At 34.2% G+C, this 17928-nt stretch overlaps 1 protein-coding gene across 3 annotated transcripts in view; it reads left to right on the plus strand.

The window, feature by feature from the left end:
• The window catches only part of LOC136039544 (mutS protein homolog 5-like), a 117034-nt gene that overhangs the window by 80384 nt on the left and 18722 nt on the right, over positions 1–17928 (plus strand). For all 3 annotated transcript variants that reach the window (XM_065723366.1, XM_065723368.1, XM_065723367.1), the window contains exons 12-14: positions 4627–4672; positions 8603–8741; positions 14398–14478. In XM_065723366.1, coding sequence (XP_065579438.1) covers positions 4627–4672; positions 8603–8741; positions 14398–14478 — 266 coding nt within the window. The remainder of the gene's footprint in view (positions 1–4626; positions 4673–8602; positions 8742–14397; positions 14479–17928) is intronic.

Below are 17928 nucleotides of genomic sequence, written 5' to 3' on the forward strand. Positions count from 1 at the left end.
TAAAAATCACTTTTGTGTGAATAGGCAGCGTGGTGGCGGAGTGCACCTGGCTCTTTGGCGATAAGTCACATCAGTAAAGTTTTTGTTAAGGAAAAAATCACTTAGTGATAATTTACTGCACCCCCTGGCATTTTGCGTCCCTAATCATGAGCCAAATGGGTCTGTTGGCAAATCCTGGCCTGTACCCTGAAACTTACTTCTGAGTAAGTGTAGCATTTCAGGGGGTTCTCGTACTTGAAAAATGCCAAAAATGTGCAATTGGCGAAATAAAAAGTTGTATGCATTATTGTAAATTATTGTGATTTGGAAGAAGGGGGTAAGGTCTAGGTTCTCCACCGTAGGTGCTTGGCTGGTAGAGATCTTGTAAAATATAGACAGTTGTGGCTGGGGCGAAGTAGTAGCTAATTTATGGTGTGAAATATCTAAATCTAAATTCCAATTGCTTTGTTTTAGTGCATTATTATTTTAGAGCATTATTCTGCAAATAGTTTTAGAATAAGGTTTGGGATGTTGTTTGGGTCAGAGAATTTGTTCAAACTAAGACTCCCCGGAATATGAAGCTTTTTGGGGAGGAATTTTGTTTGATAAAAAAAAACGAAAAAAAAATATGAAAAATATAAAAATAATTAAGAAACGAAGGCGGTTTTCAGCCAGCAGAAAAAAAAACAGAACTGCCTGAGACTCTAGACGGGCAGGCCCCCCTACTAGACTTAGGTCGCTTGTTTGCCTGCGAGTCCAGTCGACTTGTCGGTCAACCAATTTGAATTAAAATTAACTTGGTGGACTGTGATGGAAAAGTTGAGAGCTTGGACTAATTGAAAAAAGAAAGATTTCAAAAATTAGATTGGGTAAAAATTCTGCCTCTAATGATTGACGCAGCCAGTGTACTAACCTGATTTATGTTAATACATTTGATTGCTTATCAAACGGTTTTTATAGCCAGTGTGGTCTTAGAACATATCTACGAATAATTTACCTGGTCAAGGATTCGATTCTTGTGGGAGGGAAAGCTGGGGACCTTTTTTCAAAGTCCTAAATGGACCAAAGGCCGTAACAAGAGCAACAACCTATACCGAAGGCCAAGATCAAGAGTCCTTTTTTGGAGGAAATAGCAGAGCCCGTCGTTGACGGTAACGCCATCTCCATCAAAATTCTGACGAGGCACGTAGAAGAACGGTGCCAAAATTTTCTTTATATCGTTTTCCTTGTATGGAATCTCAGAGATTACTCTTAGATGAGACTTTCTTGCTAAATACTTTTTGCTAATATTACTTGTTTAAAATAACACCTTTTTATTCTACTAGATCTAAGAACTCTTTCGGGATACAAGATATTATTTGGGTTCGTGCCCCAGCTCTCTGGCTCCAAAATATTTATAGAATTTCTTTAAATATTTTTACAGATATACAAAGTCAAATATGAAGAAATTTTCTTCAAAACTTTTATAGAATTTTTATCTTAAGCAATAGAACTTACTGGATTCAAACTTAACATTATTTATAAACAATGAGGGGTAAGGCCGTATCCAGCGGAGGGAGGTCAGGGGGTTTGACCCCCTTCCCCTTGAAATCTTTGTCTGACTTGTAAAAACGTAACAATAATGAATATGCAAAAAATTTTGAATCGTTTTCTAAAGGATTTTGTACCCCCCCCCCCCCCCCCGAAAAGAAATCATGGATACGTTCTTTATCAGGGGGTGTGTGCTTGAGCTTTGAAAAGCGAATTGCTCTGGTGTCTTCGTATTCGTGTTCGTTTATTGAAATAGCTATCTTAGCTCTAAAAATGAACGCTAAGCTATGCCACTTTTACAATCAGAGGAAAAACAAAGAGAATTTAGACAAAGACAAAGAGAATTTAGACAAAGAGAAAAAAAGGTCACTTGTTAATACACTTACAAAATATGACACGAATGAGTTTACAAATTTTTTTCGTATGGCCCTTAACGGGTTGTAGTTTATTGTGATGCCTAGTAATCCTACTGGTCAATTCATGACTTTTATGGAGGGATTAATATATTCAATCATTAGGTTTTAATACTTCCTGTAATGTTCAATCCAGTGTCCCTAAAAATTCGTGCAAAATGAATTCATTGGAAGTATAGTCCTCTGTCTCATAACGGTAATTACTGAAAATAGTTTAGGATAAGCCATAAATATAATTTTTAAATTTCAACCGAAATATGCTCCTTTGCGTACTTGTATGATTTAGCAGATTCAAATTTCTTCTATATAAATCTATTTCTGATTATCTTATGCATTTAGTTATGGTTTTTTTAAATGGTTCGAAATTATTAAAGGATCAAGGACATTGAAAATAAGATGAGAGATTTGTTTCAGAAAATAGCTATCACAACTCACAAGCACGGCTGGGTCGAATTCGTACTTCGAAGTCAAAACAAAAAACCAACATCAGAAAAAAGGTTAAAAACCAATCATACACATAAAACTGGTAAAGAACGCACTGCCATTTTATCAAAATCGTCTGAAAAAAGGAAATTTCTTTGAAAAACCTGTATATGTATATACGGCCATGACATATCAAAAATTTTGGTAAATTAAGTAGGGTAATTAATAGTATAAAAAGCAAGGCAAGAGCGAGCAAATACAAAATTAGAAGTGATAGCTTAGTTGGGTGTTTTTTACTTAATTCTGTAGTATAAGAGACAAAATCAAATTGCTTAAGTGTTTAAGTGGAAACTTACACAATCATGTCTCTTTTCAAAAATTGGAATTCTTTTATGAATGAAAAAGATCTCCATATGCATTTATGCTGTTTTCGGTTGTAGTTGACGCCGAATCAAACTGTTCATGATAATGACCTGTAAGTAAGGAGCGATGCGGCTCAATAGGAACCGCAACTCTAAAAAATTGAGTCTCCATAACAGTAGATACATCAAAAGAATGCATGTTTATTTGTTTGTTTTTTTTTTCTTTTTCTTATTTTCCCCAAGAGTACTCTATATTAAACCAGTGATCGCAAAAGATCAGGAGATGGCTCATTTGACCGGAAATCAAAAGTTCTAGTGTCCTTTCTAAGTGACCAAATAATCGGACGGCTACTAGCCCCCCTCTTACGCTCATTTTTTCCGAAAGTCACCCGATCAAAATTTTGAGATATCCTTTTTCCGCACAGATGAAATACCTAATAACTATGTCTTTGAGGATGCCTTACCCCCCCCCCCATAGTCCCCGGGGGAAGGGCTGGAAGCTCGTTTACACATAGTATTAGTTTTTGGGAAGCATAGTTACGTTTTCAGGTGGGATTTTTCTGGTGGATGGCGGGGAGTTAATGAGAGTATTTTTCCATGGAGTAATTTTTAATGGGGGAAGGGATTTTCCACGGAGGGGGAGCCGTATTTCCTAGCATTATTTAAAAAAGGATCATAACTAAAAAAAAAGTTTCTTTCAGCTGAAACTGAGGAGCAACATTAAAACTTAAAACGAACAGAAATCATCACGTATATGAGGGGAGTCGCCTCCTCGTCAATACCCCGCTGTTTATGCTAAATTTTTTTAATACTTTTAAAAGAGCTTTTTATTCTTATTAAACGGCCTTTGGGATTCGGTAGCCATTTTTAAAGGATTGTGACAAAATTCGAACTTTTGAGTAAAGAGGGAGGTTATTTACGAGGTGGCGACTCCCCTGTATAGATAATAATTTCTGCTCGTCTTAAGTTTTAATGTTGATCCTTAATTTCAATTGAAAAACTTCTTTTAATGAAAAAAAAAACGCGAGTGAAAATCGGCAATAAACGAGCTACACATATATGGCACTAATCAGCTAAGAAGGTTAAGTTTTTCTATTAAGGTATAATAAGGTGTTAAGGTATGTAATAAGGTAAGGTATTAAGGTATAAATATGTATGGGAATCAGCAGAGTGTTATTTTTTAATCTGTACAGACAAAAATCACTGTCAGATCTAACCAATCAGTTGCACTTTTTCATTTTCACGATCCAACATGGCAACACTGAAGATGTTCTTACTCATAGATTTGAAATGGCTAAACGAAAAATCTTAGAAAATCGCATTTTTCAGTTATGAATAGACCCAAGATGTATCTTATCTGGAGGGGGTGTTCTTGTTTTGATGTCCTCTGAGCTTTAAAATTTACTGTAGTTAGGTAGATTCTTTTTGGTTAGTAACATTTTTTTTTGGTAAATTCTTTGTCAATACTATAACCAGTATAATACTATAACCAGTGTTGTCAATACTATAACCAGTGTAGCTGCCTCCACTAACCTGAAAATCAAATCTCAAAAGTTCTAGTCAGCACTAGTGGTGCTAATGCACGAAATTGTGGTGGGGGAGGGGGAAAGCTTTTTGAAAACTCATAGGAGGGTGTGGGCTTTTCGATTTTTAGAGGAACACAAAGAAATATTTTTCGAAATCTAAGAGGATGCAACGTCCTCATCGACATCCCTCCCCCAATTATTACCATTGTTCAGGACCTAGATGAGTAAATATTCGGTAGAGTTGGGCTAAGTTACTCGGCACTAGTGTAGAGTGAAGTGTGGTACATACCCTTAGTGGCTACGCCATTGGGATTAGTCAACTAGTGGTGTGGTTTTAATTATAATGCTTATGTGTGTTCTATTTTCAAGGAATTTGAAAACTCTCTTTTTCAGTTCACTGCCAATGGACAAGCCTTCTACAAAAGTGCTAGGTGCAAAGGTAGGTAAAATTCTCTATAGCTCTGTTTCTTTTCAGAGTACTGAAAAAATATGGTGAAACTTACATTTTTGGTCTTAAAAAAGCATTAAGCATCAAAAAAAAAAAAATAATAACTTGGTGTATTCATTGCCTTTTATTTTTGAGTGCAAAGCTTTAGTTAATTGCCTTAGTAGTAACAACTTCTGAAGCTCCTGGAGCTGAACTGACTGAACTGAACTGAAATTTTTTTAAACTTTTAAGTTTTTTTGGATTAGACAAAAATGTACGGTTCAGTTTTTCTTCTGCATATGTTGTGTCAAATAACATCTGAGACTATGAAGCTACTAATCAGGATTTGTCCGCCCAACTGGAAAAAAAAGGTTTGTACGCGCCGGATTATAAGATGGGAATTTGTCATAGAGAGGGCAAAAAAAATCAGGCCATTTTTAAATAAAAATCAAATTAGAAAAAACAAGTTTTTTTAAATGAAAGTAAGGAACGACGTTAAAACTTAAAACGAACAGAAATTACTCTGTATGTGAAAGGGGCTTTTCCTCCTCAACGCCTCGCTCTTTACGCTAAAGTTTGACTCTTTTTCTTAACTCTACTTTTTAAAACAGTGAAAAACTTTACCGTAAAGAGCGAGGCGTTGAGGAGAAAAAGCCCCTTTCATATACGGAGTAATTTCTGTTCGTTTTAAGTTTACAAGTCGCTCCTTACTTTCATTAAAAAAAAACTTGTTTTTTTATTTAATTTCTGGACGGTTTTGAATTAATGCATGTTTTGATCTTGGCTCTCCGCACATAAATAATTAAAACGAAATTTGCATATTAATTTTTTTTTGGCTAAATGGCTTTCTTATAGTTTTAATTGGAAGATTTTGAGAAAAAATGAGCGAGGGAGGAGGCCTAGCTGCCCTCCAATTTTTTGATTACTTAAAAAGGCAACTAGAATTTATAATTTTTTACGAAAGTTTTCATTAATAAAAAATATACGTAACTTACGAATTAACTTACGTAATGAACTTCTATATTCGTATGTTTTTATTGCGAATATGAGGGGGTTTACCCCTCGTCGATACCTCGCTCTTTTCATTAAAGCTTAAATTTGTCCCAAGTCCATAAGAATGACCCCTGAACCACAAAGGCCGTAGTATAAACAGTTCAAATTACTGAAAATACATTAGCGTAAAGACCAAGGTAATACGAGGAGGTAAACCCTTCATGTGCGTAATAATTTCTGTTTGTTTTAAGTTTTGATGCTGCTCCTCACTTTCAGTAAAAAAAACCTTTTCAGATTTATTTTTAGACCTCCATCCCCGCTCTTTTTTTCTCAAAATCATTCGATCAAAACTATAAGAAAGCCATTTAGCCAAAAAAAAAAAATTGCCGAATTTCGTTTTAATTATTCATCTCCGGAGAGCATAAATCAAAACATGCATTGATTCAAAAACGTTCAGATATTAAATTAAATAAAAACAAGTGTTTTTTGACTTAAAGTAAGGAGTGACATTAAAACATAAAACGAACAGAAATTACTCCAAATATGAAAGGGGCTGCTTCCTCATCAACGCCCCGCTCTTCACGCTTAAGTCTGACTCTTTCTCTTAACTCTATTTTTAAAACAGTAAGAAACTATAGCGTAAAGAGTGGGGCGTTCACGAGGAAGCAGTCCTTTCATATACGAAGTAATTTCTGTTCGTTTTAAGTTTTAATGTCACTCCTTACTTTCAGTTAATTTTTTTTCAATTTAATTCTTAAGAAAATTTTGGTTTTCTAAGAATCCTCGAAGAAAGCTTTCAACTAAGTTTGGTGTTTAGTTTCGAATTAACCAACTGAGGTATTTTAAATAGCCCATCCCTAGGAAAAAAGTGTAAAAAACAATAAATTTTAAAATGCACTCTATGCATGCCGTCACAACTTCATATACATGGGCATTTTGTACTTGAGAATGATAGTGCTCTTTTGCTCATTTGCTCTTCTCCCTTTGTCGGTAACCATTCTTTGCAAGACGCAGCCAAATATATTAATATTTATCGGCTGAAGCATCTCGCCAAAGGAAGCTGTCTATCAAAACCTTTCACAAGACTTTATAATTGGTGCTATTTGAAGTTTTGACAATCGACGGTCTCTAGAGAATTAAAAGACAGAAGGCTAACCTAATTTCAATTTAGAAGCTCGATGTTTTCAAGTTCATAAAATCACGGCCTTAACTATTCCAAAGTGGGAGCAACTTTTAACTTTAGCGCTATTGGTGCTGCTAGAGCTACGAAGCGCATTCTCTCTTGCGTGAGCATCACATTTGGAAGCAGTGATATAACTTTCCAGCCATCTCGGATCGTATTTCGCAGCATAGGCTTTTATCGATAGGAAATGTGTCAAGGTCACTTATTTAAATATCAAGTCCGTCCAGGAACAAGGAAAGTGTAGAAACCTACCCATCTATTCTCTGCAATTTAAGGATAATTAAGTACCAACAGGTAAGTACGATACGTACTAAACCTTTTTACATTTATTATTTTTATGTTTTTTTATGTTCATGTTTATTTTTTTACATTTATGTTGATTTTTACAATATTTATTTACTTTTGTATTAATATTTCGTATTTTCATATTATTTCTGTATTATAGCTTTTAATATTTTGTATATAAGTTTTTTTGTCAGATTCATCACGAAGATAAGAAAATTGCTGTTCTGAATTGCTTGAAGACTCTGCATAGCTCAACTCACCATAATACGTATGGGTTACGTTACTGGTGCTTTTATCACGCATATTTTTAAATTTCATCCATACTTTTGAATATATTGATTCTCGGACGCTAATATATTACAATCTTTGCAGTACTCAGGTGAAGGAATAATTCTCTTTTTTGGGAGGAAAGACCTTTACTTCAAGTAGCCTATGTTGAGTAGCCAATATCATCTGATTTGAGACTAGTTCCCTCCCAGCTATCGTCTGCCAATACTCTGTCTTAATATATTTTATCAGACTGGTCATAAAAATTAGAACACTATTGCTCTAAATTTCTTGAAAATTGTGCATAGCTACCCTACCAAATTACGCAAGAGTAACGTTATTTGCTCTCTAATCACGCATATTTTTATTTTACCCATAATTTCGACTTTATTGGTTCTCTGACGCAAAAAAAAATCTTTGCAGTACCCAGCTGAAGGGTATCGATTTGTGGAATAATTCTCTTTTCTGGTTATAACATGAGGAGGAAAAACCTTTGCTTTAAGTAGCCTATATTGAACAGCCGATATTTCTGATTGAGCAGCCTATATTGACGCTATATTGTATACTCATAAGCATCGTCTGCTAATGCTCTGTCTTGTCATGTTTTTTTTCAGATTGATCATAAACATAAAGCTGCTGTTCTAAATTATTTGAAAATTTTTTCATAGCTCACCTCACCAAATTGCGCAAGGGTTATGTAATTGGTGCTGTAACCACGCGTATGTTTGATATATATGTTGACACATATGTATGTTTATGTTCATATTTCGTATTTATGAACACACACACATATATTTATATATATATATATATATATATATATATATATATATATATATATATATATATATATATATATATATATATGTATATATATGTGTGTGTGTGTGTGTGTGTGTGTGTGTGTGTGTGTGTGTTCATATATATGTTTATGTTCATATTCAATGTACATGACGCATATGTTTTTTTTTAAATTCGCAATTTTGAATAAGTTCCGGCGCTAAAAAAATAAAATTTTTGCAGAGGGTAAAGGGTGCGGGTGACTTGAGTGACTCTCCTTTAGGAGAAAAGAAAGGAGAAAAAGTCACTATTGAGGCCCACTCCAAAACAACAATTACTATTTCAGTGCCACCATTCTTAATGGGGTACCGACTTATAAAGTTGTTTCCCTCTCGTGCACCCTCAGCAATTTATTGGTACGTTTTTGTTAATAGAACTTGACGAGTCGATTGGTGACATCCATGTGTTCATTTTGGATTTGGAGACCCGCTTGTGCAAGAAACTATGTGCTGCCATTCGGGAACATTCAGGAACATTGATTAAGGCCATAAATCTGGTTGCCCTTTTAGACTGGTAAGTTATGTCTCTATTCTTTTTTATTATACATCTTTTTCCGTTTTTTCTTTTTTATTTGTTTCTTCGTTTTTAGTCTTCTTCTTTCGTTTTTGTTATACTTTTTTCTGTTTTTTCTTTGTTTTTCTATTTTGTTTTTTTTTACTGTACTTTTTTTCCTTTTTCTTTGTCTAATGTCTTCTTTTTTTGATTTTAGTTATACTTCCTTTCTCGTTCTTTCGTTTTTCTCCGTTTTTCTTTTATTGGTTTTTTATTATACTTTTTTCATTTTTGTTGTGCTTCTTTGTATTCTTTAAGCTTCCAAAGTTATTGAGAAAGCAGCTAGGAACATTGATTAGTGCCATAAATCTGGTTGCCCTTTTAGAATGGTAATCAATGTCTCTATTCTGTCTTATTATACCCCTTTTTTTCTTTTTTCTTTGTTTTTCTTTTTTGTTTTTATACTTCTTTTTCGTTTGTTCCTTCATTTTTAATTTTTCTTTTTTATTATGTTTCTTTTTTCATTTTTTCTTCGTTTTTCTTTTTTCGGTTTTTATTAATTGTCGTTTTTTGTTTTTTTTCTTTTTTCTTCGTTTTTCGTTTTCTTCTTTCGCTTTTCTTCTCCTTTTTTGTTTTTTTATCTTTTCTTCTTTTTTCGTTTTTCTTCGTCTTACCTCTTTTTGTGGTTTTTCTTTTTTCTTCGTTTTTCTTTTTTTTTATTATGTTTTTTGTTTTCTCGCACTTCTTTTCTTTGTATTATTTAAGCCTCCAAAGTTGTTGGGAAAGCAGTTAGAGAGGAATCATGTGTAAAACAAGAAACAATTATGCTGCGACAATGCAGTGCGGCAACTGCAACAATGCAACAACTTATGCCTGAAAGAAATTAACGATATAACAACTTGTGCGTAATAATGATGCTGCATTTTTGTCAAAATTTTTTGACAAAATGCATTTTTGCAAAATTTACATTTTTGTGCATTTTTACATCATAGATGATGTATGTTTTTGCTTCGATGTACCGATACGGCTTATGCTTAATCATGACTAATCTCCCCCTGCACTCAATGAATTAAAAACAACTCTGTAAATAAATCAATGCCCAATTGGACTATTAGATGCAGGATAGTAAGTAAGTAATTAAAATATTTATTACCCGTATTTTTCACATGGAACAAAACGGAGTACAATGAAAAAACAAATAAAAGAAAAGAAAAAAAAGAAAAGAAAAACGGAGAGAAATTTAAGACACAAGATGGAAAAATACATAATCAAGAACTGTAGAAATGTTTAAGCTAGGGGTGGTTCCATTTTGCCTGGAAATTAGAAATCAACCGGTTTACCGCGATACTGGGGTCTGCAATCCTATGTTTATCAATCATATAAGTATTTCTCGTCCACAAGGGGCATCGCAGCAGGAACTTCGTGAACCTAAAATAAAGGGACCGGAGCTTGCGTTTTTGGGTGTCAGTTAATAAATTCCAAAATGGCGCGATATATAAAATATGCGGCAGTGCGACAGCGTTATACATATTGGCGAGATAGTTTCGGCATACGAGGAGTCTGCTGGCGACGATAGACCCATACGCGGTGCGGAGTTTTTTCTCGACGTGTTTGACGAGCAGTAGACGAGTTTCATTAAGGTTACGGCCAATGGGTAAACCCAGATACACGACATGAGATGAAACGGTAATTGACTCGCTACCCAGTAGGAGGTGTTCAGGCTGAGAAGGACTATCGTTGAAAAAAAGAACTGCTGATTTAGAAGCCTTTCAGATAATAGATTTACATAACTACCTCATTGCCATTGCCTAACTACATCATTACCTCAAAAAATATTCTCCCCTGCCTTATTTGCAGAAAAGTTTATGCCTAACTCAGTTTATTGTTGGTGTTTTTCTAAATTTCGTTAGGATCTGCTAACATTGCTGTCGTTTAAAAACGTCAAAATGCTTTAAAATGTCTATAACAACATATGGGTAGAAAGACTTTAAATTCCAATTATGTTTCTGGTTCTTTTGATTCAGTTCTGAGCAGCCACATTTTTTAAAACCATAGCCATTCAATACTTTTTGAAAATAATAACCTAATTAGTAATCATTTGGATATTAAACAAATTGTTCGAGTGCTAATAGAACCTAAACTTGAGTCTAATAATGATACTGCTTTAAATAAAGACTTAGGAGAAGAATCACTCAATACCATATACAGAAAGTAAAACAGTTCAAAATAGGGATGATACCTTTTTATTGACAGTGAAATATAAAATTATTTAACTGGATATTTCGAACACATATACAGTGTTCATCATCAGCAGTAAAATTAAAAGACATGAATAAAAATAAACAGAATTTATACCTAATAAACTAATTACATATAGTTTATTGCTCTTATTTTTTTCAATGCAACAGCCGATTTCTAGGGACCAAGGTTTAAAGCAAACTTTCAGGGAAACAATCGAAATTAAAAAAAATTCTATTCAAGAATAATTCCATAAACAGAGATACAGGTGAATTTGGATTGAACTCAATTTATGATAATTTACTGAGGTCAAATAAAGTAAATATCACTTCACCTAAGAGCTATGACCTCTGTCCACGTAATACGTCAGTTAAATCTAATGAACCGGAACCGAAAAGGTCAAGGAGATTTGCCTCGGCTGTTGCATTGAAAAAAAATAAGAGCAATAAACTATATGTAATTAGTTTATTAGGTATAAATTCTGTTTATTTTTATTCATGTCTTTTAATTTTACTGCTGATGATGAACACTGTATATGTGTTCGAAATATCCAGTTAAATAATTTTATATTTCACTGTCAATAAAAAGGTATCATCCCTATTTTGAACTGTTTTACTTTCGTCATGGAAAGGCAGTGTGGTCTTCGAAGTTATCTACCATATACAGAAGTTTAATCAAAAATAATCCCATATATTACATTGAAAACCTTTAATTAATTCTAGTGAAGTTGCTTCAAAAAGACCTATAAAGGCAGACTTGGCTTTCAGGTCGAAAAGATCAGGTCAGAAAGTCCTGGCTTCCAAAAAGCCAGACTTTTTTAAAAGCCAGATATTAATAACTTACTCCTGATTTTTTTTGTCTGAATGAATTTCCTCGTTTTTTCTCAGTTCTGACTGAACTTGCTTTAAGCAATGACGTTAAGACTACTTTGTTGTTAGTTTTAATTTTCACGTGTTTTATTGTAAGGTTAATCCGTTTTTTTATTTGTTTTTCTGAAGACGGCTCTTAGATGTAAAGTCGAAATATCGCTGTAGTTTTGTCTAAATTTTACTGTCTAAATTTCTCTAAATTCAAATATTTCTTCGTTATATGGCCTTTTGTTGTTTGTATAATTGGAAGGCAGTTTGATCTTGATTGTTGTACACATTTTATCTAGCTACTTGATTGGCAATTTTTCTCAGAAATAGCTGTTTCCCCTGCCTCCTGTAAATTAAAAATACTTTTAAAAATCAGGTCTCTTCATTAGGACCTAGTTAAGTATTATCAGGTGTAAGATATGACATTTTTAAAGCAGTTTTTCTTAACTAGCTTATTACTTAACTAAGAACGTCTTCTTCTTCTTCGTTTAATCAGACCCATCATCTTCCCCTGATTTTTATAAATTAAAAATGCCTCTAAATTCGTGGTTGGTGCATAAAAACTGGTCATAGGGATATTAAGCGTAGAATAGTTCATTTTCAGAAAACAGTTTTATCAAATTGCCTGATTATCTATTGATCCTCAGTAAAATTCCCCTCGCTACCTCTTATGATTTAAAAACCGCCTTGCAACTGCGATCAGACTCACAAAAGGATTCTTGGGCATGCGGTAGAACACTTTCATAAAATTTTTAATTAACTACTTCATTACATATTTACTTGAAGGAAAATCCATCCCTTGTCTTATTTTCAGAAAAACAATTACCCATCTACCTCATTTTTTCTAAATCAGTATGTTTGTTACTCAAGACTGTTCAACCTCAAAAAAATTTATCTTCCTAACTCCTATGAATTAAAAAACCACTCTATGAAAACGATTAGGACAGACTGACAAAAGCATTCATAAGTATGGAATAGAACACTTTTATAAAAGTTTTTACTTAACTACTTCATTGGGTTACCTCAGGAAAAAACCCTTCCCTGGCTTATTTTCAGAAAAAAACGATTACCTGACTAGCTCATTTTCTAATATCAACACGTTTTTATTATTTTTAATATTGAAAAAATATTTACAAGATACATAACAACATAATACTCTTCTGGGCTGCCTAAGAGCCCAACCCAAAGGCTGTTCAAAGGGGCAGTCCAGCAGGCATTGGAAAACAAATATACCCTCGTTCAAAATGTATTTCAAACCGAATCAATCCTCAATTCCCTACATCATAATCCACCGAATATCAATCCGCCATCCTCCTCCAGCTCCCCCACCCCACAGAAAAAAACTATATTGATAGCTTTATATGTATTTGTACGTTGATAATTTAATTTATAATGTAATTTTTAAGGATTTAATTGAGAGTCATTAAGAAATACAATAGTCTAAGAATTACCTATTTACCTGAGAAAAGGCTCTTCCTCTGCCTTTTTATTTTAGAAAAGGTTTTTAACTGACTACCTCATTGCCTATTTACCTCAAAAATGGTTCCCCTTCCATTTCCTATGATTTAAAAAAAAAAACTTTTACATATGCAGTCAGTGCATAGAGACCCGTCGTTGGAATATTCAATGCAGAATAGTTTGTTTTCAGAAAAAAAGGGGGAGGGCTTATTTACAACCGCATAAGAAATCAGTGAAAATAAACAATGTTAAGCTGAGAATAAACAAGGCTCAGGATGTTTTTACACAGTTGAAAAAGTTTGGAAAAATAGGAAGATAAGTGTGCGAACTAAGATTAGAATATTGGAAGCTACAGTGACTGTGACTACAGATGACTGTTGTCAAATATGGTTCTGAAGCATATATGCTCCTAAAAACGGAAGAAGATTTGCTAGATGTTTTCCAGAGAAATTCCCTACGGTTTGCTTTGGGTATACCGCTGACTGAACGTATTTCAAACAGGAAACTGCGTAAAAAGTTCAGTTTAATTCCGCTTTCTTGGGTTATAATGAGGAAAAGGTTGAGATGGCTAGGGCACGTTCTGCGAATGAAGGATGACAGATTGCCGATGATTGTCCTTTTCGGTCAACCGCCTAGGGCTAAACGGAAAGCAGATTATCCGTCTTTGTCATAGGAGGATGTCGTAAAGAAAGATTTAAGAAAAATAAAAACTTCCTTGAAAGTTGTGAAGAGGGAGGCTTTGAGTAGATTAGGATGGAAGAGGAGCGTGCGTAGTTGTGTTGGCCTCAGGCGGCTTGTTGCTGCAGCAAGTTATTTTGGAACTAGCAGTAAGCTGAAAAGATGTTAACTGTCAGTTTTAATAAAAGACTTTTTGGCTTTTTAGTTAAATGGTCCTCTAAGGATAAGTATTATTCAAATAAACTTTATGGTTTCCAAATATGTACCGTTTAACCGTTATCTACGTTTAATATTTCATTGCGTTTGATCTGTTCTCAGCTGTCTATTTTTTTGGGGGGGGGATACCGATACTAATTAATTCAGACATTACAATGTATTGCGTAGTCCCAAGCTGAAATGTTTTTCACTTTTCATATGAATCTCATCAGCCAAATTTTGAATTCTAGCTATATATCGTTAGCCATTGCAGCAGAAGAACATCATTTAGTAATGCCTCAATTCCTTCCAAGAAAAGAAGGTGAATGCTGGTAAGAAGTTCACTCAATCCCTCGCTTTGCTCTCTGTCTCTCCTCTCTCCCCCTCTATCTCTTTCTGTCTCTCTCTCTCTCTCTCTCTCTCTCTCTCTCTCTCTCTCTCTCTCTCTCTCTCTCTCTCTCTCTCTCTCTTTTTTTCTCTCTCTCTCTTTTTCTCTCTCTCTTTTTTTTCTCTCTCTCTCTCTCCCTCTTAGCTAAAATTAACTCTAGTGCCTATTTTTTTCTATTCATTTCCAAAAACTAGTTTTTAGACGCAAACATTCAATTGATGCTATTGGCATATTGCCATAAGGATTCGCTATAAAATGTTAAGGTTTCTGTTCTTTCATTATCCATCATGTGCTTAACATTTAGAATTGTAGTAATATGTTTTGTTACTGGACAGCATAGCTATGCCTATGTCAGGCCATACATTTTTGATCCCCAGCAAAATGTTTTTATTAGGTATAAAATAGATAACGTTTATAATTTCGGGTTAATCAAACAATTCGTTGTAACGAACTGTAGTAAGGAGCGACCCGGCTCAATAGTAACCGTAACTCTAAAAAATAGAATTTTGATGCCAATAATTACATAAAAAACTCTCATTTTAATGCTGATTTTAAATATATAACTTTCATCAAGATTAGTCTTACCTATCAAAAGTTACGACCCTGAATACGAAAATGAGGCTAATTTGCCTTATTTTAGAAAATAGGGGAAAACACCCCCTAAAAGTCATACAGTCTTAACGAACGAATCACACCATCAGACTCAGCGTATCAGAGAACCTTATTGAAGAAGTTTCAAGCTCCTATCTGCAAAAATGTGGAATTTAGCATTTTTTGCAAGAAGAAAAATCACGGATGCGTGTTTATTTGTTTTTTTGTTTGTGTTTTTTTCCCTGGGTCTTATCGACGCAGTGGTTCAAGAATGTCGCAAGAGGGCTCATTCTAACGAAAATTAAAAGTTCTAGTTCTCTTTTCAAGTGAACAAAAAAATTGGAGGGGACCTAGGCCCCCTCCTACGCTCTTTTTCTCCAAAGTCACCGGATCAAAATTCTGACATAGCCATTTTATTCACCATATTCGAAAAACCTAATAACTATGTCCTTGGGGACGACATACTCCCCCCGCAGTCACTGTGGGAGGGGTCGCAAGTTACAAACTTTGACCTGTGTTTACATATAGTAATGGTTGCTGGGAAGTGTACGGACGTTTTCAGGGGGATTTATTTTGGCTTGAAGGGAGAGTTGAGGTGGGGGCGACGTGGGAGGATCTTTCCATGGAAAAACTTCTTATGGAGGATGAGACTTTCAATGAAGGGGGCGCCGGATTTTTTAGCATTATTTTAAAAAATGTGAAAAAATAAATATGAAAACTTTTTTTCTACTGAAAGTGAGGAGCAGCATTAAAACTTAAAACGAGCAGAAATTATTGCGCATATGAGGGTTGTACCTCCTCGCAATACCTCGCTCTTTACGCTAAAGTATTTTTAGTAATTTCAACTATTTATTCTATGGCCTTTGTGATTCAGGGGTCATTCTTAAGGAATTGGGACAGAATTTAAGCTTTAGTGTAAAGAGCGAGGTATCGGCGAGGGGTGAACTCCCGCATATACGTAATAAAAGCATACGAGTATAGAAGTTCATTACGTAAGTTAATTCGTAAATTACGTAAATTTTTTACTACTGAAAATGTTCGTAAAAAAATTAAAGGTTCTAGTTGCCTTTTTGAGTAATCCAAAAATTGGAGGGCAGCTAGGCTTCCTCCCTCACTCCTTTTTTCTCAAAATCTTTCGATTAAAACTATGAGAAAGCCATTTAGCAAAAAAATAAATTAATTTGCAAATTTCGTTTTAATTATTTATGCGCAGTGAGCCAAGATCAAAACATGCATTAATTAAAAAACGTCTAGAAATTAAATAAAAAAAAAAAGTTTTTTTCAAATGAAAGTAAGGAGTGACATTAAAACTTAAAACGAACAGAAAATACTCTGTATATGAAAGGGGCTTTTCCTCCTCAACGCCCCGCTCTTTACGCTAAAGTTTTTTACTGTTTTAAGAAATAGAGTTAAGAGAAAGAGTTAAACTTTAGCGTAAAGAGCAAGGCGTTGAGGAGGAAAAGCCCCTTTCATATACAGAATAATTTCTGTTCGTTTTAAGTTTTAATGTCACTCCTTACTTTCATTTAAAAAAAACTTGTTTTTTTATTTATTTTTTTCTAGAATTCGCACTAGACGAGTTCAGCGACACTATTGGTCTAGTCAGATGCTCTCTCATCTCCCAGTTTGTTGCCATCAATAGGAATCACGTGTAATAATGATTATATTCTTTATAAAGAAATAATGAGAAAATTAACTTTTCTCAAAGAAAAGATCGATCGTTTTTTGACCTGAACTAATTATAAAAGTAAACCACTGATGATGCTGATTAAATAGATGTGATGATGGTTGTATAACCACTGGTGATGGTGATTAAAATAGGCTCTAATAGATCTGATGAGCAGGTGAAATGGTGATGATGATGGTTATGTAACCAGTGATGATGGTGATTAAAATAGGCCTCAATAGAACTGGTGAATAGGTGAAAGGATGGTGATGATGGTTATCTAACCACTGATAATGGTGATTATGACAGGCTTTAACAGAACTGATGAATAGGTGAAATTATGGTTATGATGATTATGTAATCACTGATAAGGGTGATTCAAACAGGCACTAACAGAAATTGATCCGTATGGTGTCGCAAGATCGCCTAGAATGTATCTGACGCATTTTCCTCATCTTTTCGAAGCACCCATTTTCATAAACATTCTTAACATTTCTTTTTACCATAGATTTTACTATCCTAATCTTAGATTAAGACTTTTCTTCTTGTTTTTCTGAAGTTTTTTAATTGCAAAAAATAATATTCCTGTTTTATTTTACTTTACTTACTAATAATACTACCTAGGTAAATGAAACTATTCACTCAGTGAATTTTCTCTGGCGCCTATCAGAAGCTCTCCTCTCCTTGTATTCCTAATTCAAGCTTTATAGTATTCTGAATATAAATTATTTTTAATTAATTTTGCCCTGAACTCGCAGAACTTTCGAAATTCGCACAGCTGTTAGGGTTTTGTTACTTACAATTTTTGTTTGCATATGATGTTATTAAGTGATTACGTAACATCAATTTTATCATATCTACAAATAAAAGATCACAAAATTTGAGCAGCTTAAATTCAAATTTGAAACAAGAGCACCTTGTATAGATACTTTATTTGCTCTTTACTTTCGGCAGGAAGCATTCGAAGATCTATCCTATCTAGCATTAATGGATAAAAGAATTACTGACATAATCTGTCAGTGGCAGCCTCTTTTGCAAATCTCAGTTTCAGCTCAGCTAACCTTGTTTCGGAGGAAGCCACTCCATGGATCCAGGTCATTCAAAGTTTCAGGTTATACAGATAGATTTTCGAAAAGA

This window comes from Artemia franciscana, chromosome 19 (genome assembly GCF_032884065.1).
Source record: "Artemia franciscana chromosome 19, ASM3288406v1, whole genome shotgun sequence".
In the NCBI taxonomy this organism is placed as follows: Eukaryota; Metazoa; Arthropoda; class Branchiopoda; order Anostraca; family Artemiidae; genus Artemia; species Artemia franciscana.